Source organism: Podarcis tiliguerta (assembly GCF_965153285.1).
Source record: "Podarcis tiliguerta genome assembly, chromosome: 6".
Classification (NCBI taxonomy): Eukaryota; Metazoa; Chordata; class Lepidosauria; order Squamata; family Lacertidae; genus Podarcis; species Podarcis tiliguerta.
The window spans coordinates 71,038,408-71,062,850 of record NC_139539.1 but is presented as its reverse complement, the minus strand read 5'-3'; the positions used below and the strand labels follow the sequence as shown (position 1 = coordinate 71,062,850).

Below are 24,443 nucleotides of genomic sequence, written 5' to 3'. Positions count from 1 at the left end.
GGCGAACCAGAGTAGTGCACGGAAATGCCGTTTACCTTCCCACCAGAGCGGTACCTATTTATCTACTTGCACTTTGACGTGCTTTTGAACTGCTAGGTTGGCAGGAGCAGGGACCAAGCAACAGGAGCTCACCCTGTCGTGGGGATTCAAACCGCCGACCTTCTGATTGGCAAGTCCTAGGCTCTGTGGGTTAACCCACAGACCCCAATTTCCTTCACAGAGCTTCAATGCCCAGAATTCCCTGGGAAGAGGTATGGATCATTAAACCATTAAAACTTGCAGTTTTGTGAAGGTGGTAATAGCCTCCTAGCAACCGGCAGCAACCTTAACAAACTTCCCATAATTCTTTGGGGAAGGCTTCTCTGGTATGGTATGATACTGCTTTAAATGTATGGTGCAGATAGGTTACCGTCCCACAGCAAGAGGGGATTAGGATGGGAAATGCCTCCCTGGTAAATGGGATAATGATATCACAAAGGAGTCAACCAATCATGAATGGATACATCGTGTTTTCTGTCATACATTTAGAAAACTCACTATAAAGAGCTGGGTACAGGGCACCAAGTCAGTTGCAGTTTATTAGAACAAGGCAAATACTAGGATACATAAGTCGTCATCATAGTTCTTCATTCTCTATTTTAGTTGTTGAAACACTATGTGTATACATCCTAGGTTTTTTCCCCAGTTTACATCACCGGACAAGCAGCTATCAACTTAGCACAATTACATCTGATTTGTCACTTTAGGATCTCAAAATGTGCCCAGACACAAGTTTTGTTCTCTTTAGGCTTTTGCAGTAATATGTAGACCAAAAGACCTGTTAACATTTTTAATGGTAAAAATACAGTAAAAAAAAATCCAACCAGTAGAATGAAAATTGATCATCATACCAATAATAACCTCTTTTACATCTGGTACCCCTGCACTGATTAATCATTATAAATTTGTTAAAGGCACCACACATTAGAATTTTAAAGCAAGTGAGTAACCAAAACTAAGCAACTTTCTATGAGTTCCTTATTGTACAAGCACAAACATTTTTAAGGCAAGTGTTTCATGTGCAAAATACAGAATACAGGTAAAACCAACATTAACATTACAGAGTCTTACACCACCTTCTTGTAATAACATTGGCATCAATACGTACAGTACATTGAAAAACATTTTCTCTAGCAGAGCTCAGGTCTAAGGTTTGCTGCAAATATGGCCCTGATCACGATTAATTTTAACATTTAGATTGTGCCAGCAAAAAACAAACAACAGTCACTCTCTTTTTCTTGACTCTTCTTTCAGGAAAGTCCATATCAACTTGTTCACAATGTCAGGCTGATCTTGTTGGAGCCAGTGGCTGGCTTCGGACAGAATCGTAAGTCTAAACTGATTTTTTACATAAATCCTTGTGATTTCTGCCATCTCAACCTCCATGAAGGGATCTTTTTCTCCCCACAGCAACAGAGTGGGCATGGTGACCTCATGGTGCTGCAGAGGCAGGCAACTTTAAAAAAAGAAAAGAAAAGAAAGATCTTATTATTTTAAAAATCGGGACAAACCGATCAGGTTTAATTCCATTTCATAGTCTGTCACTTAATCCACCAAGAGAGATCCAACCTGAAATCAGGCTAACTTGTGTAGCCAGTGTGGACACAGGTCTGTATATATTTCTGCACTGCCATGTTTATCTGGGCCTACCTTATTTCGATTCATGTAGGGATACAAAATACAATCTGGGGCTACTACTAGCTTTGTGTGACCAGAGTTGAACTGCTCCTTTCTCTCTCTTGTGGCAATGCAACCCCCATCTGCTCCAGAGGGTTGGAGAACCCTATGGAGCGGATTTCAGGAGCACATGGGAAGGCAGGAATGGGGAGTGCTAGTTGCACAAGCAGAAGTCCACTAGGCAAGTGTGCCACAATTGGTTATCAGCCTATATCCCAGTTATGTCACATGAGGACATATTTATAAGGAGGAAAGGAAAACAGGGCTTTTCACTTCATATAAACGCATCCCGTATTAAAGGCAAATTAGACCGCAACTTTCAAGTGACACTACTGAAGGGTAGGTGGGTTCGTGCAGGACTCGAGGCCTAGGTTCAGCTCAAGAGAATTTAATGATGCATCAGGAACAAGAATGACAAATGGGGGCACTTGGCCCAGTATATATACCTTAAGCCGGCCCAGCCTGCCTCTGATAGGTGGCCTTATGCTGCAAGTAGCAAATCACAACACCGGCCCTATCGCAGCAGGGATTGGCTGCTTGCCAGCTACCAGCAAATACCACTGGAGTGTTTTAGAATCCTTCCCGACTTTTGTTCTGCAGCTGAAGCTCCTGCGCTCCAGGAGACATCAAGAAGTAAGTCTGCAATGGAATGCATGCAGCCTGGGCTTAGCCTACGCTGCATACATAACATTTACCATCCTCCTCCTCTAGATAATTTCACATTAAGAAAAGTCATATACCCCCTGGCTGAACATCCATTTCCAAACTAGTTTTGTCCTTCCTCCCCCACGCCCCAGAGGCATTTAAGAGAGTCTGAACTGAGTTTCAAGGTAGAAAATTCACAATAAGGCCACCAAACACTCCCATTTTATCTCTTTCAGAGCTGTGAGAAGTGACTGCTATGTTTCTGTTCCCATGTATAAAGGTAAAGGGACCCCTGACCATTAAGTCCAGTCATGACCGACTCTGGGGTTGCGGCGCTCATCTCGCTTTATTGGCCGAGGGAGCCGGCGTACAGCTTCCGGGTCACGTGGCCAGCATGACTAAGCTGCTTCTGGCAAACCAGAGCAGCACACGGAAACGCTGTTTACCTTGCCGCTGGAGCGGTACCTATTTATCTACTTGCACTTTGACGTGCTTTTGAACTGCTAGGTTGCCAGGAGCTGGGACCGAGCAACAGGAGCTCACCCCGTCGCGGGGATTCGAACCGCCGACCTTCTGATCGGCAAGTCCTAGGCTCTGTGGTTTAACCCACAGTGTATAGTGCACGGTAATGACTTCTGCACCTAAATTAAGCCATACTCTGTACCCGAACACCTCTAGGTTGTGCTTGTGAACAGTGTCTCGTATTATGTGATTGATCAAAGAACAATAGACTGACCTGAAAAGGTTTCTATAGTGATTAATGGGACCAGTTAGTGCACCTGGTTGGGAGAATACATATAGGTAAGCTTCAATATCTTCCGTTGTTAGCCTGCAGCCCTTCCTTCCAATTACACTTGACTGGCCAGTAAAGAGGCTTTTCAGAATCTATGGCAACAAATAAGTAACAAAAATTAAATCTGTCCAAAATTACTAGACAGTTCTCATTCATAAGTACTTTTGTTATCATACCTCTATTTCCCATCTTCAGAAGTTATGGACAATAAGGTGGCATCAGCCGCCTCAGTGGAACCCCCAACTTTACAGAAGTACGTGATTTCAAAAAATGAACCCCCAGTTGATTATTTTAAAAACTACTGAAGCAAGGTAAGAACAGGCTATACTGAATAAGTATGGAAGGATATTTCAATTTCACTTTTCCCAGTTTCTCATTTTCCCCCAATCTGCAATTTTCCACATTTTCCAGCAATTAGCATTTTTGTATTTTAAAAAATCCACATGATAAACACATTTTTATATGCAGTTTTGTCTCACGTACAAATTTTTGTGAGTTTTCCCTAATATAATGCATTTCTGTACCGTATTTTTCGTCCCATAGGACGCTCCGTCCCATAGGACACACCTAGTTTTTTGGGGGGGAAATAAAGGAAAAATTTTTTTCCTTTATTTCCCCCCCAAAACCAGGTCGGGGAACAGCAGGATGGCGGCACTGCGCCTCCCCACTGTCCCCCGAGCTTGTGGGGCTGGCCGATGTCTGCCCGAAGCGCGGGGCGCTCTGCTTCAGCGCACCCCACGCTCCGTGTAGCAGGCTGCTATCCGCAGCCTAGGGAGCCCTGCGGGAACTCCCACAGGGCTCCCCAGGCTGCGGATGTTTGCCCGGCACTTGGGGGTGCTCTGCTTCAGGGCGCTTCGCGCGCCGGGCGGCAGGCTGCTATCCACAGGAACTCCCGCGGGCTCCCCAGGCTTGCTGATAGCTTCCTGAAGCTTCAGCGAAAGCCTGTATTCACCGCATAGGACGCACACAGATTTCCCCTTCCTTTTTGAAGGGGAAAAAGTGCGTCCTATAGGGCGAAAAATACGGTATATTATTTTCATGAATATTTTCATTTTTAGGTGCACTTTCCCCATAAATATGTGTCTTTGTAAATACTGGTTGGAGAACTGCATTGCAAAATTGGGGTAAGTGCAAATTTTGAAGGATAGGTCTGTTTCAGTCTGCATATTGTTTTGGAAACTGCAAAGCTGATAAATGTGGACCAATTCAGATTTCCCTAGCTCTGAATCAGTTCCAAGGTGTTCTGGAATGTGTTGGGGCCTGTGGGTTTGTATTCAATGTAGTGCCAAGGAAATCTGTCCATCCCGGGTTGGAAGCATTAAAAACATACCTTTCCTTTCTGCGCAGCAATGTTTCCATAAGCGATATAAATTCTCTCTCTCAGCACACTTACCTTAAAATCATTTATCGTAAACATAAGTTCAGGAAACCATGGCATTTGGAAGAAGTAGTAGGAGGCAGATTTAATCATTTGTGATGGATGTCGTAGAATGTATTCTTGAAAAGAAAAGACATGTTTGGGTTTTTTTTAGCTTGGTCTATTTATTATGGCTTATTTCATATGCTGTGAGGCACTTTGGGCACAATTTTGTGGAAAGGCAAATAAATGATGATGATGATGATGATGATGATGATGAAAAGGGAAACACACCTGTGAATTGAAATGAAAAGCTGATGATCTTGAATTATGATAAAATGTTAATATCCTTTTGTACCTAGGAATTAGTAATGTTGCAGATCCTATGCACATTTACCCAGAAAGGAAGTCCAGTCACGTTCACTGAGACTTATTCTCTAGGAACTGCACTTAGGATCGCAGCTCATATACCTTATTTTCTCCTTAATCTTACAGAAGCAAGAGGGAGAGAACACAGAAGTGCTAAGCTTTCGGGAATTTCCGAAAGGTGGTGCTTTGCCCCGGATCATAGGGAAGTCTTTAAAAAAGCTGGTTTTCACTTTTTGAAATAGGGCAACCCTAGGTCCTGCCGACTTGAACCTCCTTTTCATTCTGACCACGTGGGCTATCGATGCCTATTAGTCATGGCACTTTGTACTGTATGTTCAGTCTCAGACAGGGTGGATAAAAATCAATGATTAAAAAAAAAAAGTTTTTTTTTAAATTTAAATCGGATTTTTAAAATAAATGCTTTTGGAGGGAAAATCTTTCTAAATATAGTTTTCTATTTATGTTACATTATAGCCCAAAGGCTATTCAACAGGAAATAAGGATTTAAGTTTTCCATGTGTGCTAAAACTCAGTCTAAGTTTTTTTTAAAAAATTGTTTAACCACATCAGTTAACAAACATAAGATTCATATGCTATAATGTTATTGTTTTAGTTCAATAAATTGTTTAAATTGTTATTAAGGAAATGATTATTTTTTTCCTTCCAATAAAGTACAGCAGAAAAGTTATCCAAATATAAAGTTAACTTATTAAACCTCACAATAATTTCATGATTATCTATGTATTTCTAATAGTATAACCAAATCAGTAACTTTTGATATAACTACTCTGAAAATTTATTATTCCAAAAATGAAACCCTTCATCTGGTTGTAAATATTAAGATTCTACCAGCAAGAATGAGTCTTTCTGTAAAAAGTGATTTAAATCGTGATTTAAATTGATTTGATTTAAATCAAATCCACCCTGGTCTCAGAAGCATTATACCTCTGAAAAGCAGCTGCTGGGAGTCACAAGTGCTAAGCACATATGGGTTTGAATATTTCCTATTGGCTACTGGTGAGCCACTGAGTGAGCAGAATACTGACTTAGATGGGCCTTTGGTATGAACCAATGTGGCTTTTTTTATGTACTTATTTTTCTGAAGCAGTTTGCTCTACCATTTTCTCTAATGGCTTGTGGCACCTGGATATATTTATTCTTCTAATTCAAATCCACTCTGTTCTTAACTTGGCACCGGGGCTTAGCACCTCTTTTTCTAGAAAAAACAGCACCATACATCTCTGCTTAAAGATGAGAATGCTACAGGCAGATAGAACATTGGATCCCATCTCCCCAAAAACTTACCTGTAAAAACTGAAGGATGGGGGAAATTCACAACAATCAGCTTCGTCACCATTTCTGGGTAACAAATAGCAGCTAGCCAAGCAATCATTCCACCCCAGTCGTGACCAATCAGCACGCACTTGCTGTACCCTGTTATTTAAAAATAGATTTCTGATAGTTGTTTACCAGCAGTTGCATCCAAATACATTATCACATCAAAGGGAATGACAGTAGAAGTTGCAGTATGTCTGGTAGCAACATCTCAATTCCATCCCCCCCCCCCAACTCACCCCTTGGCAAATTATTCATACCACGCTAGGTGGGCGCTTCTATTAATAAACTGCTTTCAGAATCACGGGATACAACATAGCAACAAGGTGGGGAATTTCTTAAGAGCCCTTTCCCCCCTCTTTCGTAACTGGAGTTTATTTATATTCCAGCACGTGTTTTAGAGCAACTTATTAGGTAAAGGAACCCTGGACGGTTAAGTCCAGTCAAAGGCAACTACGGGGTGTGGCACTCATCTCGCTTTTCAGGCCAAGGGAGCCGGTGTTTGTCCGCAGACAGCTTTTCCGGGTCATGTGGCCAGCATGAGTAAACCACTTCTGGTGCAACAGGACACCGTGAGGAGTGCCAAAGCGCACAGAAATGCCGTTTACCTTCCCGCCAGAGCGATACCTATTTATCTACTTGGAATGGTGTGCTTTAGAACTGCTAGGTTGGCAGAAGCTGGGACAGAACAACGGGAGCTTAGTCCATTGTGTGGATTTGAACCACAGACCTTCCGATCGGCAAGCCCAAGAGGCTCAGTGGTTTAGACAACAGCGTCACCCACGTCCCTTTATCAACTTTTAACAACAAGGGTGGGAAAATAGGCTGCAATATTATACGACCGGGAAAAATATATTTTTAAAAATTACAAGAAAATGCATCAGCCAGTCAGAAAAGTCCCTCGAGGGAGAGGTGGGGAACCTGTGGCCCTCCAGATGTTGCTAAAATTCCCATCATCCCTGATCACTGGCTATGCTACCTGAGGCGAGGGGAGCTGAGGTCCCACGACATGTGGAGGGCTGCAGGTTCCACACCCCTGCTCTAGGAAGATGTCACAAAAGGCTACAGGAAAGGTTTCGGAGTTCTTCAGGAATGCAGTCACCGTTCCTCAGCTCTAGAGGGACCTCATTCTACAGCACTGGAGCCACAGGCGTAAAATGTCAATACTTTCACAAATAGATGGTCACTGGACATATCTGATGAAAGAAGCTAGCAGGAGGATTGATTAGAGACAGACTGTCCCTGTTCTGATGCAGCATGAGAAGGAGATTCAGATGTCAAGAACGAAACTTTGGAGATCCCACCAACTTGCTCATCAGAAAGCAAGTCAGGGCCCAAGACGGCATCAAGGCCGCAGACCCCAGTGTGCCAGGAATCAATCTGAGCTGGGGGTGAATAAATAAAAGTTGCGTTAAGACCAGAAGCCAAAGCATCATTGAGAAGCGTGGTGGGACTCAATGAAGCAAGCAAAGGGCTATTATTACTAGGGACAGGTATGGAAATGAAGGTGCCAGGGCTGATCAAGCAACAGGGCTGGGCAGGATGGGTCATGGGGATTGCCGGTAGGACAAAAAACGAAGCCCCTTTTACAACCTTCCGTTTTATGGATTGAGATGCTTGCTGTGGTTTCATATCTGTCAGTCCGACAGATAGAAACGTTTGGCCTTTTCCAGATGCTTAACATCTACCTCAATTTACCTTAGGTTCCGTATTCCCACAGATATGTGCTTTCTTTCATCGCAAATACAATACTTGCAAGCAACTCATTTGTATGTTGTTTTGTTGAGGGCAGGGATAGTCTTGTTATATGGAGATGGCCTTCCTGCTTTTCATTCCCTCACATACACAGCTCCTCTTTTTTGGGAAGGGGGGGGGCATATCAAAAGACTGTGTTCCAGCGCAGAAGAATGAGACAGCACAACCCTCGAGGAAGCTGAGGGAGAGGAGTTTTTCTCTGCTTAAGCAGCCATCCAAGAATTTACGTAGGTTGGGGAAAGCTGTGGCGCTGGCCATCAAACCAGTAAGTGCCTGTAAAGGAATCACAGTCATCTTCCCCATAGAAACTGCATTTGCTCAGGGTGTGGGCGAGAATTGCATTTTCCCATTGGCAACTTAATGCGGATTTGCTGCTGGATAAATTGTAGTTTCCGTGCAACGGGTGGTCTACCTGGAGCAAATGCATTCTGGCTGTCTTTCTACTGGGCTTTATTGTCGAGAAAGACCTTTCCATTTAACTCCCAGCATGTGAGCACTGCATGTGTTGACGCTTTCATTCCGATTCAAGTAAGGAATTTTTGATAAACAGCTCAAGAATCGCTGCTTTTAAAAATCCACGCAAATTTTCCCGAATTAAGATTTAAATTAAGAAAAATAGCATGCACTGCACACATGAACAGTCATATTTAAACGAGAATTTGTTAAAGGGAAAATGTTATCGTTCCCCCTTTTAGGATTATTATAAGCTGGGCAGCTTGGATGCTATTAACACACCAAGAGACTCCAATATATCCTTTATATCTGTAATCAGACAGTCTAGCTTGTAATTCTCTCTCTGGGCAGGGGCATCGGTTTCTCCGTAACCTCTCAAATCCAAGGCCACAACTCGGTACTCGCTCTTAAATTCCCGCATTTGATGACGCCAGGAGTACCTATTAAAGAAGAAAAATGTTTTACTTCCTAGTATTTTTTTTTTAACTTAAGGTTGATAAGCTGTTTTACCTTATTTTTAGAAAAGCAGTTCACACCAGAAACATAAAAGATCACAAACCTGAATTCAAGAAAGATGTTATACCAGCATTTTTTTATATAAAAAAAGAAGAAACAAAAACTGCACAGAAGCAAAAACCCGCAATATTGATCTTGCTGCATCAGATTCAAAACAACTGAAAACAAGGTGATACATTCCCAGCATCAACAAGGCATCACTTTACCTCACAGAAATACAGAGCTGGATATCATCTAGCCTAACTCCCGTGCCCAATGCAGAATGTAACTACGATGTCCCTACACCTTTAGGAAAGCTGTCTTGTTATGGATGCTGAAAGATCATCATTTTCATTTTGTAATTTGATTTCCAATGTTAAAAAAGAAAAGAAAGAGAAACAATAAAGAATAATGATAAAGTTACATCCAAATATCTTACACATTCACATATCGAGATTACTCTGAACCTCCTGACTTCCTCCCCATCCCATCCATGGGTCCTCTTAATTCTGTTTTCATCTGCATATCAATACTTCTCTAAAATCTTCATCTTCCTAAATTATCTGTAGTTTCTATTACATTACGTAAAGTGCATTTAAAACCCTGCTAATGTTTTAACCTGTTTATGGTGATTTTGTATATACATTATAAACGTTTCCCATACTTTTTTAAAATTTCTTTTCTTCTTGGTTCCTGAGCCTGAGATATCACCATTTGTTAGTTTGAAGCACTGTTAATAGTTAAGGACGATCGATGGAAACTAGTTATAGGAGACAGTCTTCTGAAACTTGGGAATCTCTCTCCAGGTAATACTCGCTAGTTTAATACTCCTAATTTGAGTTGTGAGGGGTTGAGGGAAGTCATATACAGAAAGCCTGTACAGTGGTACCTCAGGTTAAGTACTTAATTCGTTCCGAAGGTCCGTACTTAATCTGAAACTGTTCTTAACCTGAAGCATCACTTTAGCTAATGGGGCCTCCTGCTGCTGCTGCGCCGCCGGAGCCCAATTTCTGTTCTCACCCTGAAGCAAAGTTCTTAACCTGAAGCACTATTTCTGGGTTAGCAGAGTCTGTAACCTGAAGCGTATATAACCTGAGGTACCACTGTACTGAAGTTTGTGTGAGGTCGTACAGAAAAGCAGCTCGGAGCCAATTTGATAATTTTGAGTTTGAAGGCGGGAGAAGAGAGCTGCGAGTCATCTGAAAGCAAAACAACTTGAGGGCCGAGCGGCTTTCTCTGGAAACCTGCGCCATTGTTTGCTGATCTAGCGCTAGGCGTATGAGTCTTTGTCTGATTCTGGTATGCACTGGTTACCTATTGCGAGGTGGGGAGACCCCAAATGTTCCCAAGCATACAGTAAGATTCCAGTATTTGGTCATCAAAAGGAAAATGCTTCATTGCTATACTGTTAACACAGCCACTTCAGTGACTTGCTGTTCCTCTTTGCTCTGCCTCATGAGCTTCTCGTAGACTTTCTGCCATAATCTGGGAAAATGATGCAGCTAGAAGTATCCCGTTTGAAGGAGGACATTTCTGGGCCATTGCCTTCCCCTACCATTTTGCTCTCATGAAATATCTGTGTGAGTAAATACAGGAATGAATGTGGCTAAAGTATGTCTTTATAGTAGCCCTGGGCATCTTTAAAAAAGGTACTGAATTGACTTCGATAATGTAAGAATAAAGCTTTCTTTCTCATCTCTTTTGCCTTTTAAAACAAACAAACAAACGACTATCTGGACCAGAAGAATTAGGCCTCAGGAGTAATCTGATGGGTAAAGTTTGGCTCTTTTTCAGAAGATAAAAAGCAAGAAAAATTGTTTGCTCTCCAGCTCAAAAGAAGATGTAACACGTGCAGCAAATTAACCGAAATTCTGTGGGGTTTTTTCCTTCCTGCTGTATTTCTCAATCAGTTCTTCAGTCAATCTCAGCGGTCTCTTATGATGAAGATTAACAGCTGTCAGTGATTTGGTACTTCCATATAATTTCACCAGTAGTACCTGGGTAAAGGTAAAGGTACCCCTGCCCGTACAGGCCAGTCTTGACAGACTCTAGGGTTGTGCGCCCATCTCACTCAAGAGGCCGGGGGCCAGCGCTGTCCGCAGACACTTCCGGGTCACGTGGCCAGCGTGACAAAGCTGCATCTGGCGAGCCAGCGCAGCACACGGAAACGCCGTTTACCTTCCTGCCAGTAAGCGGTCCCAATTTATCTACTTGCACCCGGGGGTGCTTTCGAGCTGCTAGGTTGGCAGGCGCTGGGTCCCCCGCCGCGGGGATTCGAACTGCCGACCTTTCGATCGGCAAGCCCTAGGCGCTGAGGCTTTTACCCGCAGTGCCACCCATGTCCTGGGTAGAACCACTCAAAATGTATTATATTTTAGGAAGTTAATAAGAAAAATGAATTAAATAAGCCCAAATAGTCTGAGTTTGAATATTATTTATTTAAACATATAATTGACTATGACTGGATAACAAAGGGGTCAAGATTAAAAGGATCCTGGAAGGTGCTATATACGGTGTGTGGCAATGAATTCTATTGCAACTAAAGCTAATAATAATGTACTATACATCACCTGGTCGTTTAAGCCTATATAACTGCCTTGTTGTTAGCAAGGAGAAGAGCCTCACTTACATATAATTATGCCTGTAGAACTATTGAACTTTGACTCTGAAATTTCCAGGTTGCCCAGGAAAATATGCAAAGATCTCAATCTTTTCAGCTCAAAGGCATGTTGGGAATTTTAAGAAAGTGTTGTGGACATTATTGCAAAGATGGCTACCATGGGGGAATGGTCAGTCGTAAAATGGCAACTGTGAATGTGATTAGTCACAAATGTTACTAGCCCAATGAAGCACACCCATTTAATGGAAGGCAAAACCAGGCACAGGAAGCTTAAAACCAGACACAGGTAGACTCCTTTGAGCCTACACTTTTCAGTTCCAGCAGAACACCAGTTTCACAGAAAGCGAGCTCATTATTTTCCCCCAATCACCTCCAAACGCATTCCTCTAAAATTACTTTGTTCACTCAAGATTAATAGGAAGAACGCCATCTGATAAATTCCTCCCAAATGCATTACTCACCCAGCATCTGCCTCCAATCAGTTCCTCTTCAGTAAACGGTATGTACACATTAGTAGCTTAAAATGCTGCGATGTCGTTTCCCCTCACTGTGATTCAAGACACACTAACGCTTGCTGTCTACACTAGAGAGGGTGTGGTGGTCGCCCCGAAAGCATTACCTGTTTTGTTCCCCCATGTCTGCAACCCCCTAAACTGCTACTGAAGGAAGATGTCTTCTGCACGCATGTTACGGCTGAACTTAGCTGCGGCTTGAGTTTTCAAGTCGGATGGAAGCTGATTTGAGGGGAAATGCATCAGTTAGGAGTATTTCTCGAGAAACTACAGGATGCATGTATATTGTGGCTGACGTCATGTTCACTCGGTTTTAAGCAGCAGTGGTGGGAGCACACTGGAACCAGAGTAAATGATGATATAAAGTAAAGGTAAAGGGACCCCTGACCATTAGGTCCAGTTGTGGCCGACTCTGGGGTTGCAGTGCTCATCTCGCTTTACTGGCCAAGGGAGCCGGTGTACAGCTTCCGGGTCATGTGGCCAGCATGACTAAGCCGCTTCTGGCGAACCAGAGCAGCGCACGGAAACGCCGTCTACCTTCCCGCCAGAGCGGTACCTATTTATCTACTTGCACTTTGACGTGCTTTCAAACTGCTAGGTTGGCAGGAGCAGGGACGGAGCAACGGGAGCTCACCCCGTCGCGGGGATTCGAACCGCCAACCTTCTGATCGGCAAGTCCTAGGCTCTGTGGTTTAACCCACAGCGCCACCTGCGTCCCTTTAAATGCTGATATGTACATCCCTTAACTCTTGATTCACTCATTTCCCCTCTGCCAACCCAACCCACCTCTTTCTCTGCAATCCTCTTTCCTTAATAGCCAACTCTGTCACAACAAATCCCAATCTCTTTCCCTGGCTGGGTTTTTCTCACTCACCCCCCCCTTCATGGCTGTTTCCCCCTCTCCTTATGGTCCCTCACATCCCAACTCCCAGGGCCCCCACCTCTCTTCTTCTAGGTGCTCCCATTTTTCACCTCCCTTCTTTGCTAGGGATTGAGCAACGGCTTTTCTGCCTACACAGTGTGTGTTATAAAGCTGTGCTTTTCATCTACACAGAAATTTTCTGATATCTAAGACTGGCACATAAAAAACAACAACACCAACACTCCAAAACACCCAACAACGGACCTTTATAGAGCTCCATTTGTGTGGAGATGATCCACATAAAAAACCCGAGATACCTTGATGCAGTATTGCCATCCGTAAATAATGCGCAAAGGAGTCTTCTCCATTGCACATTATCTTAAACAAAACTGGTCTGAAAAAACATCCTGTCAGGTGGGCGGCTCAAAGTGCATTTTAAGATGGCTTGGACAATTTATTTTGTTTGCCCAAACTTTAACCTTGAAACAAGATGCTAAACCATTTTGTAAATATGAGTTACTCTTGCATAACTTGTTTTCACTCTTTAAAAGTGGAAGTTTTTCAGGCACTTTGAAATGCTCTTCAGTGATCATTTCATCTTTTTGTTTCAATAAAAGGCACCGGCATCATAAATACAATCTGCGTAGATAACTATGGTATTTTTAGCTGGAGTACTTTATGCCGCGATTCTCCCACAGTCAATCATACATATTTTTAACCTCATAAATTATTTCAATACTGTATTTTTAAAAATGAAAAAGCACCAGTGTGAACTGTGCTATTATGTTAATGTTGGCCTATTTAGCAAATTGTTTACCTTATATTCCATTAAACTAGTTATATACATAAGCTACAAGGCATATTGTCAACCAGGGATGGTCATCTTCCCGGCAGATGAGGCAATTTTATCGGGGCCCTATCACATTTTAATCAAGTTATGGCCAAATTTCACAAGGAAGGAGGAAATGCCTTCAAGTCATATGAAACAGAACTATTCCAAACTTTCGTTTTATAGCTCACTTTTTAATTTCATACAGGACGTCAGATGCAGATATTCAATTGTGAAACCCTTACCAGAAGTTGGCGCCAAGAGGATCAATGTCACCCCACAGTGATGGATCAGAAAACACACTTTCAGACCCACAATTATTGTCTAGACCAGGGTTTCCCAAACTGCTGTTTTTGGACTACACTTCCCATCATCCCTAACCACTGGTCCTGCTAGCTAGGGATGATGGGAGTTGTAGTTCAAAAACAGTGGGAGACTTAAGTTTGGAAAACTCTGGTCTAGGGAATAAAGTAGCCCCAGAGAACCAGAGTCTTCCCTGTGTTTTGCTCTCACTGACGTCACTTCCAACATCTTAGCTGGCTTGTTGGGGGTACGAATTAATGCAGCACAGCATGGGGAGGTAAACATTTAGATGACGTGGGTGAGTTTTGCTCCCATCCCCATGCACTCCAATTTGACCTGGTGGGATGCTGGAGCATGGAACAAGGGCATGAGGTTATGAACTGTCCAGGGCAAATATGTATCTGTTTCTCCGTTTTAAAGTTGCTGGAATCATTAAAGGTTGTACCTTTATAATTTGGTCAGGGACAGCCAACTTATGTACAGTGGTACCTCGGGTTACATATGCTTCAGGTTACATACGCTTCAGGTTACGGACTCTTTTAACCCAGAAATAGTGCTTCAGGTTAAGAACTTTGCTTCAGGATAAGAACAGAAATCGTGCTCTGGCGGCACGGCGGCAGCAGGAGGCCCCATTAGCTAAAGTGGTGCTTCAGGTTAAGAACAGTTTCAGGTTAAGAACGGACCTCCGGAACGAATTAAGTACTTAACCCGAGGTACCACTGTATTTCACTTCCACCATATAGCGGCAAACATAGGGTGCCTCCGGAGTGTCACTATTTTGCAACAATTCCGTTTTTGAGAAAATCAATGGTCTGGAAAGTGAAACAATTTTAAAAGTGGAGAAGAATGACTTAACAGGAAGATGTATAAACACCCTGTAAATCAGAATGGATGTAGGACAAATGCTTGCCGTTGTGTAACTGCCCTGGAAACAAATAAACACAAATGCTCAGTAAAGATCGGCTATAATGTAACCTCCGCATAATCTTTACAAGCAAATCAGGATGAACACTCAGTAAACAGGTTGTCCAGAGTGGCCCATAGATCCTCACCTTCAAGCATACACACATATTTGGTTTGGCCCCTAGGCTGGTAGAAGACCAGTTCCTGATTAACTGGTAGATAATTTAGCATCTTTCTTTAAGGTATTTGCCGGTATTTGGAATGTCCGACTTTTTTCTTTCATTTTTTTAAAACTTAGAATGAAGTTTTCCATTGTTAATATAAAAAAGAATAGCAACATGACTTTGGTTAATATGGTAGAAAATGCTATCCTCAACCCCTTCATGTTTGCTCTCTTATTTAAGTTTGTATTACTTTGTATCTTATTATTATGTTTCTTAGGAATCCAGATTGATAGATTTATGGAAAAGTAGGTAACTTTTAATATGTTAGAACACAAATGGTTAGTGCCCTTTTTTCTCTAACTTTCCTTTCCTTTGTTACAACTTAGGATTTTTTTTAAAAAATGTTTTCTCTTTAATAAAAATGAAAAGCAAAACAAATTTTGGACAGTAAATACTTTACATTTGAAGTTACAGTGGTGCCTCGCAAGACGAAAAGAATCCATTCTGCGAGTCTCTTCGTCTAGCGGTTTTTTCGTCTTGCGAAGCAAGCCCATTAGCGGATTAGCGCTATTAGCGGTTTAGCGGCTATTAAAGGCTTAAGGGATTAGCGGATTAGCTGCTAAAAGGCTATTAGCAGCTTAGTGCCTTAGAAAAAGGGGGTGGGGAGCGAAAAAAACCCCCCAGGAATCGCAAGACATTTTCATCTTGCGAAGCAAGCCCATAGGGAAATTCGTCCTGCGAAGCACCTCCAAAACGGAAAACCCTTTCGTCTAGCGGGTTTTCCGTCTTGCGAGGCATTCGTCTTGCGGGGCACCACTGTATAGTCTTTTGTGGCACTTATAAAATGATAGGAGCCAACTCCTAGGGGCTTTGCCCCCCCAAAATATTTGGGGGGGGGCTGCTCCCCCAAACTGATGGGCATTGCCATTCAAATGGTGTGTATGCACCACATCACATGGTTGATTATGGGGGGGATTACCGCCCCCCAATATTTTACTCAAGTTGGCACCCCTGTATAAAATATAACTAATAGGGCAAAATCCACAGAAAAGGTGAATTGGAGTCATATAACCAAACAACAGCGCAGGAACGGTGCTCTTCCAGAGATGTTGCTGGGATACAACTCCCTTCAATCCTGACCACTGGCAGTGTTGGGTGGGAATGATGGGAGATGAACTCCAACAACACATGGAAAGCCATGGGTCCCCCCATCCCTGCAAAACAACTTTGATAAGGTTTAATTTACACTCCTATACACACTGACTTTGATTGCCTTTCAAGTACACATACAGTGGTGCCTCGCAAGACGAAAAGAATCCGTTCCGCGAGTCTTTTCGTCTTGCAGTTTTTTCGTCTTGCGAAGCAAGCCCATTGACGGATTAGCGCTATTAGCGCTATTGACAATTTAAGGGCTAAAAACGGCTTTTTGGGGCTTAAGGGATTAGCGGTTTTGCTGCTAAAATGCTTTTAGCAGCTTAGCACTTCAGAAAAAGGGGTTTTGGAGCGGGGAAAAAATTCAATTTTCGTCTTGCGAAGCAACCCCATAGGGAAATTCGTCTTGCGAAGCGCCTCTGCAAACGGAAAACCCTTTCGTCTTGCGGGTTTTCCGTCTTGCGAGGCATTCGTCTTGCGGGGCACCACTGTACACATGTCAAATTTTCAGGTAGCGGGTAGACAATTCCTTAGGATTTAGGTCCCTGTCTGCGATGTGCAACATGTATGGGTAATAACAGTTACCATGCTGTGATTATCAATACAATAGCTACTAATTTAAGAGTTCTTGGACAAAAGCAGGATACAGATTCATAGGTGCTGACTCCTAGGGGCTGAGGCAGTTCCACACACCCCAATGTTGGTTTTTTGTTTTCTTTTAGGGGACTGGACTGCCTCAGTGTTCAGACATTGCTCAATAATAATAATAATAATAATAATAATTTATACCCTGCTCTCCCCAGCCAGAGCCGGGCTCAGGGCGGCTAACACCAGTAAAATTACAATAAAAACATAATGGGGGGGGGGGCGGGGAGGAAACAACAATTTAAAACACAGGTTAAAATGCAATTTAAAATGCAACCTCATTTTAAAAGTAGCCCATGGATCAAAACTGTAAGGGGAGGGAAACATAAGGGTCAGACTGAGTCCAAACCAAAGGCCAGGCGGAACAGCTCTGTCTTGCAGGCCCTGCAGAAGGATGTCAAGTCCCGCAGGGCCCTAGTCTCTTGTGACAGAGCGTTCCACCAAGTCGGGGCAAGTACTGAAAAGGCCCTGGCACTAGTTGAGACCAATCTAACCACCTTGCGACTTGGGACCTCCAAAGTGTTGTCCTTAAGGTCCTCCGTGGGGCATACGAGGAGTAGCGGTCCTATAGGTACCTGGGTCCTAGGCCGTGTAGGGCTTTGAAGGTCAAAACCGGGGCTCCCCAATTGTCAAGGAAAGCTGGTGCCTCCGTACAGATTAATAATAACTGTAGCGAAACACACATGGATATTGATCTTGCATATGTAGTTCATAAACAGAAGCATATGTGGCATAAAACTAACGTAAAGGAAGAGTTTTACCAGAACTCCGGAAAGCCATGAAGCAGCAGCATAAGCGGTTTGCCCCTCTCTCCAGCAGCCACATAGTGGAATCTTAACCCGGAATCCTGGAAGTGAAAGAGAAGACAAGTTGTGTTTTTATATTCACCGATGAATGTTCAGGTATGGAGAAGAGCTTTATTCAAAGGATAGCTTGAATTTCGTGCTTCTCAAGAGTCACATGGAAAGTTGCAGCAGTCCAGTATTTCTCTGCATCCATAAGACCAAGAACATGCTGTCATGTTTTCTTTCAACTCGCTCCCTTCATTTCTTGATGGGTTTGGCTGCATTATCACTGAAGGTGCAGTGATAAACAAGGATACAATGCCTCACCAGTTTAAAAGCTTCAGACCGATGAAAAGGGGGCCTCCAATTAGCTGAGCAGTGGTCTTTTTAAAATGTTAATTATTTTCTAATGTAAGTACTTTCAGAGTGGGTGGCAGGTAGGCAACTTCTGAGACCTTTCGCCTCTCTCACACACAGAAAGGAATAGGAATATAGAAAGCTGCTTTATACTGAATCAAATCATTAGTCTGGTAGCTCAGTACTGTCATACTCGGAAGTCGAACGCCTTGCGACTCAAACGTTTTGGCTTCTGAACGCTGCAAACCCAGAAGTGAGTCTGCAAAGATTCTTTGGAACCTGAACGTCTGGCGTGGGTTCCGTGCCTTCCGATTGGCTGCAGAAGCTTCCTGCAGCCAATTGGAAGCCACGCCTTGGTTTCCGAACCTTTTGGAAGTCAAATGGACTTCCGGAACGGATTCCGTTCAGCTTCTGAGGTACGACTGTACCAGCAGTGGCTCTTTGGGAAGGGATGTCGAACATGAGACCTTCTGTGTGCATTCTGCCCTTTCCCTTGGTGCCTTGTGTGGCACATGAGGTCACCATCTAAAATAAACCCTGAAAATATATGCACAGTATTAGTTAAGATTTCTCTAACTGACCGACCATTCTAATATTCACGCCAGGCTCTCCATCACATGGCACCGGACTGGTCAAACTTACTTGAGAGCACACTGTCCCCACCTCCAGGAATATTTCCCGTCTGTCTGCACCTTAGCAGGACTATTTCACAACTCCTTGTTTTATGGATTCTTGTGCTATTTGTGGATTTCCAGGTATTTCCAAGGAGGGTTGAGGAGCGTGGAAGGAGCAGAGGAGGAGGAACATGGGGGACGTTCCACTTTATGGCGACTTTGCACAAATCAAGTAAGCACTTAAAAGGATTTATGCAGTTCCTTGTTTCTGGTTCAGGCAGGGATGACAGGCAACACCTGGAAAAGAGAGCTAATTGGAGCTTGTTATGAAATATGCTGCAGACACCTGTCCTCTGTCGCCTTATCAGGAGCATTGGCTTCTGCAAAATTAAGACGGTGTGTACGTACCCTAGGTCGGACACTGCAACTGTACAGGCTTTCCGCCGAAGCCTTAATAGGACCATAGTGGTGTCAGGCAAACTTCTACTTCAACCGGTTGTCACATTACTTCTCATACTATTTCAGATCAACAAACAAGCTCTCTGCTGAGAGTGCTAATAAGGACACCAGCCAGGCACCGTGGATCTTTGTCTGTTAGCAACTATCTTGAGAGCCTCTCTTCATTTCATGCTTGACATCAGCCAGCTGTGAGAGGCGAACACTCAGCTGCAGTGCAAGAAGATGGCTCCGGATAATTGAGAGAGGTTGATGTGGCTGCCGCTTCATTATTCTGAAGTCGTGGTAAAATGAATCTTGTGGCAAAATTGGTAAAGCGCTTGGGAACTAAGGTTTTCTCTAAGCAGTAAAGCCAAGGACATCTTAAAGCCAGTGTATATATGACCTGGCTTCTCCTCACTCCCTCACAGCTGGATTGTGAAGATGTTGCAGATTCCTCACAGCAGGAAAGGGAAGCTTTGCTCATGTTTGTGGACTCCAAGTCCCATCAGCCCCAACCTTCATGGCCAATGGTGAGGAACGGTGGGGATTGTTGTCCAGCAATATTGGGTCACAGGTTCTCCATTCCTGCCCTCTAGTTATTCCTTCGCAGAACAACAATTCGCAGAGTAGGGAAACCCATGCTTGCTAAACTAATTTAATCATAATCTGATCCTTCCTCCTTATACATACATAATTAATTCTATAAATATTCTTGGAACTAGTGGAATAAGCTGTTATCAAGGGAAAAAACACGCAAAACAGAAGTGACATGAAAATTTTCGTCTCCGGCTGAAGAGCTCTAAACATTATCTTTTGACAAACATTTCCCTCTCCATGCAGAAAGCAACTCTGCCAAGAGTTGATTGGCTAGTATCTGTGATGTTGTGCATCTACCCCTCCCATCTCCAAAGCTGTTTTGCAACAAACAAAAATTCACATTGTATTCTTTTCTTTTTTGCATTTATGGACCACTTTTCATCACCTCGTGTTCACAGAGTGGATTCCAACAGCTACATAAAACAACTCATTAAAGTTTTAATTCATTAACCAGCAGAACGACACAAAACAATTTCATAAAGCAATCCAACAAAACATGCAACGGCCTAGGAAAGTAAGTGTGTGTTTTACCAAGCAATGGAAGCAGTGTTGTGTTCATCCATGCTTCCAGGAGGGCTGGGGAGGATTCTGTAGCAGGGGCACCGCTACAGAGAAGGCCCTATCCCACCCACATCATGAGCAGCCCAGACTGACTGATATGGGGAACGGTGTTTCATGCCTTTATTCAATGAATTAATATTCAAGAGGCACTTAATTTATTTTACAAAAAAAGTCAGTAGGCCTGAAGTGCCATTGCAAGACAGATGATGAGATTGATGGCCAAATCAACATGCAATTAGCTGATAAAGTATGCAGCAGCAGCAGCAGCAGCATCTTATGAAGTAATTCACTGGAGACAGCCAGTGTGCGCTTCTGAATACTGCTGCATGTGAGAGGACACCCAGCACCTTTCCCCGAGGACAAAATGAGGCAGTGGTGGAGGTATGTGGTCACAGGTGCCGACTCTCTGGGGTCCTGGGGTTCCTAAGCACCCACAAAACTCCCCATGAAGGGGCCGAGCACCCAGAAATTTCGGCTCCAGGGCCATGCACACTATATGGTACCCACAGCCCCTGGCACCCACGGTTGTGGGTCCAAGCTGGCACTCCCGCAAGTGGTGCTTAACTTGACACTGTGCTGGTTTTATGGCTGCCAAGTGCCTAGCAGCGCTGCCACAAGAACAAACCATGGCAAGTTCTATTTAACGGCACACTTGTACTCACTCAAACAGGGTGCTTCCTGGAGATGGGATTGTCCCAGCCTTGCAGCCCAGCCATCCTTCTAGAGAGAGGTTCTCCCTCATCTTACTCTTATGGCTGCAAAACTTGCTTCATTCATTTCAGCGCAAGGGAAATAAATTGCCATGCGAATTTATTTGCATCGGGTTCTAGATATTGGCATGTGTCCTAAGTTTTAGAATAATAGGTACATGACTCGCTGTTAAATACTTTACCGCCATAAATAAAACTTGCTTGATTTTAGATGTACATGAAAAGAACTTCTCACTAAAATTTCAAGTTAGCTATGATTTTATAGATTGAGCATAGATTTCTAAATCTCTATTCTTTCGTTTATAGGAATTTTCTCCACATCCATTAAGTCTACATAATTTATTTCTATTGTAGTTAAGGGCACTTAACTACCGCTAACTGACTGGGTGGGTAATTCAATTTAAAGTATCAACAGTGCTTTTACATACCTTACAATGCTTTGATATATACTGCTAATTCATTTTCTTAGGGAAAATTTCAACGGCATTATAGAAATTAAGTGCATATCAAAGTTCCAACTCTGCGATATATTTTTCTCCCAATGTTTCACAACAAGCGCGTGAAGTTCTTAACGGGAGTCTTTATCATCAGTACCACTGTATTTTAAGCTCTTTCCAACAAACTGCAAGGAAACTCGCAAACCTAACTTTTCCAGATACATCTGATCTCATGTCCTGTTTGTGGTCTACCCAAAAGCACTTTGTCCTGAATGGGCAGGGCTCCTTCCTTCCTTCCTTTTGGTAGTGGATCAATGTATGGAAAGATACAGTTTCAGAACCATTTAAAGGACAGAACCGCTTGCTACACAGAACATGGGATGTCACTGAAAGTGGATTCCATGTGCCAAGTTCTCCCCCACCCCATTGTGTAGGATCCTTTTTATCCCATGTTGGGATCCTCACATCTGAATTGGCTCACATCATTTGGTTGGTGCTGGCGGGGTGGGGGACGCCATACAGCATGCTAATATCATGACAAAGAGTAACCGATTCTATACATTAGCAGCCAGAGAGGAAGAAATAAACATGAGGAAGTTCTGATTTGTGCCTCCCTAATATTCGTATGCAATGTGGAATTCTACTTAAGCACTATCCATGCATCAAACCGTTGGAAGATGCTTGAAAGAGTTGGGTAGGCTGGGAAGGTTTGGCAGGAAAATATTAAGGTGAGGCATGATGGGGGCCAATATCTGAAGGGGTGTTGAGCACATCATGATCTCTGATGCTCTGTGGGGTAGGACTAGAACCAATGGGGTGGATTAGATCTGATGACCAACTAGCCTTGCCATTCTGACCTAGCTTGTATTTCTTTTCAGTAGGCAGAAGCATGTCATGTCTTCATTCTGCACAGATCCTGGGAACACTAATGGGCTACTTTTTATTAATGAGAAAATGAAGCCTGCAAACAATTGTAGACGAGGATAGTGCATCTTCTATTTATCATTTTGGAAGGGCAAAGGAATCAATAAACTAGTCCCACCAATGTCCTTCTTCCCTGAGCTGATGGTGCTGAGTTGATGAATCCAGGGCAAGTCAGAGATATGAATGCTGCTGAAGCAATTTGGGACCTGGAATCAAGGACATGGCCTCTGCACTTCAAAGATGACATTTGATTCATGCGCCACCACAGTTTCTGCCTTGAGACTAGACAATTTTGACTCCCCCCAGTGTGGGCTCGCAGACCTTTTTGTGTGCATGCTGGAAGAGTGTACCTACTCTCCAAGCATTTTAAAATTATAAATAAATCTGATTAAAGAGAGAGCCACCAATGCCTTCTCACCAAAAAGTTCTGCCCCAGATACCACATATGGACCAGGTACTGGACTTTTACTTGGTGCCTGCAGAGATTAAGAGGATCGGGCAAACCAGGAGTTAGATTAAGCACCCAGACGTTTTCCTGAAGCAAGGTTGAGTAGCGTGTTTGCAAATCTCCTTGAATGCATTGCCTCTCATGTCTGCACACTGGTTGCTTATATTCCAATTCCTCTCAAGGCATTCTCTCTCTTTTGGGGGGGCAGGGGGCGTCTGTTCCAGACAGGAATGTCAAAACCAGTCACACACAATGGCTTTGTACCCATCACGACCCACACAGATCATGACCCGCTATAGGTTTTGGCACATCACAACCAGACAAGACGCGTGGTCCGTCAACACCAGGACACACCAGAGAGCTCGCACGCCCGGACTTATTCTCACTGTTCGCATCTCAGAAATGGACTGCTGCTTGCAAGCCCGCTTCCTCCATAACGCCCCCTGCCTCCCCAAATATATATATGTTGTGTGTGTGTGGTGGTGTGTGCACAGGATGACATGTGTGTGCACCCATCTATCTGCAGCAATGTGTGTGTTTGTGGAGCAAACACAACCCTTTCTGTGGGCTGCATCCTGCCTTGTTTTCCAGCAGCGACAGAACTGGGAAGGAGGGAAGGAAGGAGAAAAAGAGAGGGAGAGAGAGAGAGAGGAGGAAAGCCAGGCAAGCCTCTTTCTGCCTGTGCTTGTCCTTTCCCACGAAGAGGGCGATCGAGTGCCCCCTTTGCCCTGGGCAGCAGAAGCGAGGCTCCCTCCCCGCAGACACGCAGACCCCGCAGCTCGTGAGGACGGCGCCGTCCCTCCCCGCAAGCTCCTGTTTACCTTGATCCGGACATAGCAGTGAGTCCCCCAGCAAGGGTCGTTGAGGCAGCCCGGCGGGTTCTCCCGGATGAGCCACTGGAAGGTCTTGGCCGGCCTCGTGCCGAGGCTCCACAAAAGTTTCAGCAGCTCCCTGCAGGCGCACAGGCCGCAGTAAGCGTACACGAGAGCCCAGAAGAGCACGGACCGGAGTGTCACCATGAGCCGGCCGGGGAGGATGGCCAGCCCGGGGGAGAGCGAGGCGAGGAGGCACGAAGCGGGAGAGGCAGCTCGCGCTCTCGATCTCTCCATCCGCCGCCGCCGCCCCCCCTTCAGCGGAGGAGAGATGGGCTGCGCCAGCGGGAGGCACGAACCGACGACGGCATCGCGAGGACCGAACCAGATGGAGAGACGGGGGGAGGCGGGAGGGAGGTGAAAGAGACCGAGGAGGAGTCCCGCGCTTCTGCCGGCGCGCACGTCGCCTCCAGCCCGCGGCCCTCGCTCGGCTTGCCGAAGGAAGGCTCAGAGGGGCGCCGCGCGCGCGGAGGACCGGCTCGCACGTGCACAGGCGCGTCACTTGGCCGCAGACCGGCTGCACGTGTGAAGGGGGGCCGTTACGTGTCGCGTGTGCGTTCATAACAACAACAACAACACTGCTTTTCATTCAGTGTATTTTGCGTCGTCGCGCTTCCTGGGGGATATTCGTTGGTGATCCGCAGGAGCCAACTCCTTGGGGCCAACTCTGCCCCTCCAATAAAATATTTGTGGGGCTCCAGCCCCCCACCCCCAGTTCACGGGCACTGCCATTCAAATGGTGTGCGTGCACCATGTCATGTGATCGATTCTGTGGGGTAAGGCTTACCTGGT

The 24,443-nt window shown here is 44.3% G+C and overlaps 1 protein-coding gene across 1 annotated transcript; it reads right to left on the bottom strand.

Moving 5' to 3' along the window:
• Positions 1-551: 551 nt before the first annotated feature.
• EPHX4 (epoxide hydrolase 4) lies at positions 552-24,095 on the bottom strand. The gene is made up of 7 exons (XM_083445023.1): positions 23,601-24,095; positions 17,670-17,755; positions 8,706-8,863; positions 6,186-6,314; positions 4,548-4,651; positions 3,098-3,246; positions 552-1,495 (listed from the first exon to the last, which is right to left on the bottom strand). Exons 1-7 carry the CDS (start codon positions 23,886-23,888, stop codon positions 1,264-1,266), a joined length of 1,146 nt encoding a protein of 381 aa, XP_083301149.1. The 5' UTR covers positions 23,889-24,095; the 3' UTR covers positions 552-1,263.
• Positions 24,096-24,443: the final 348 nt, after the last annotated feature.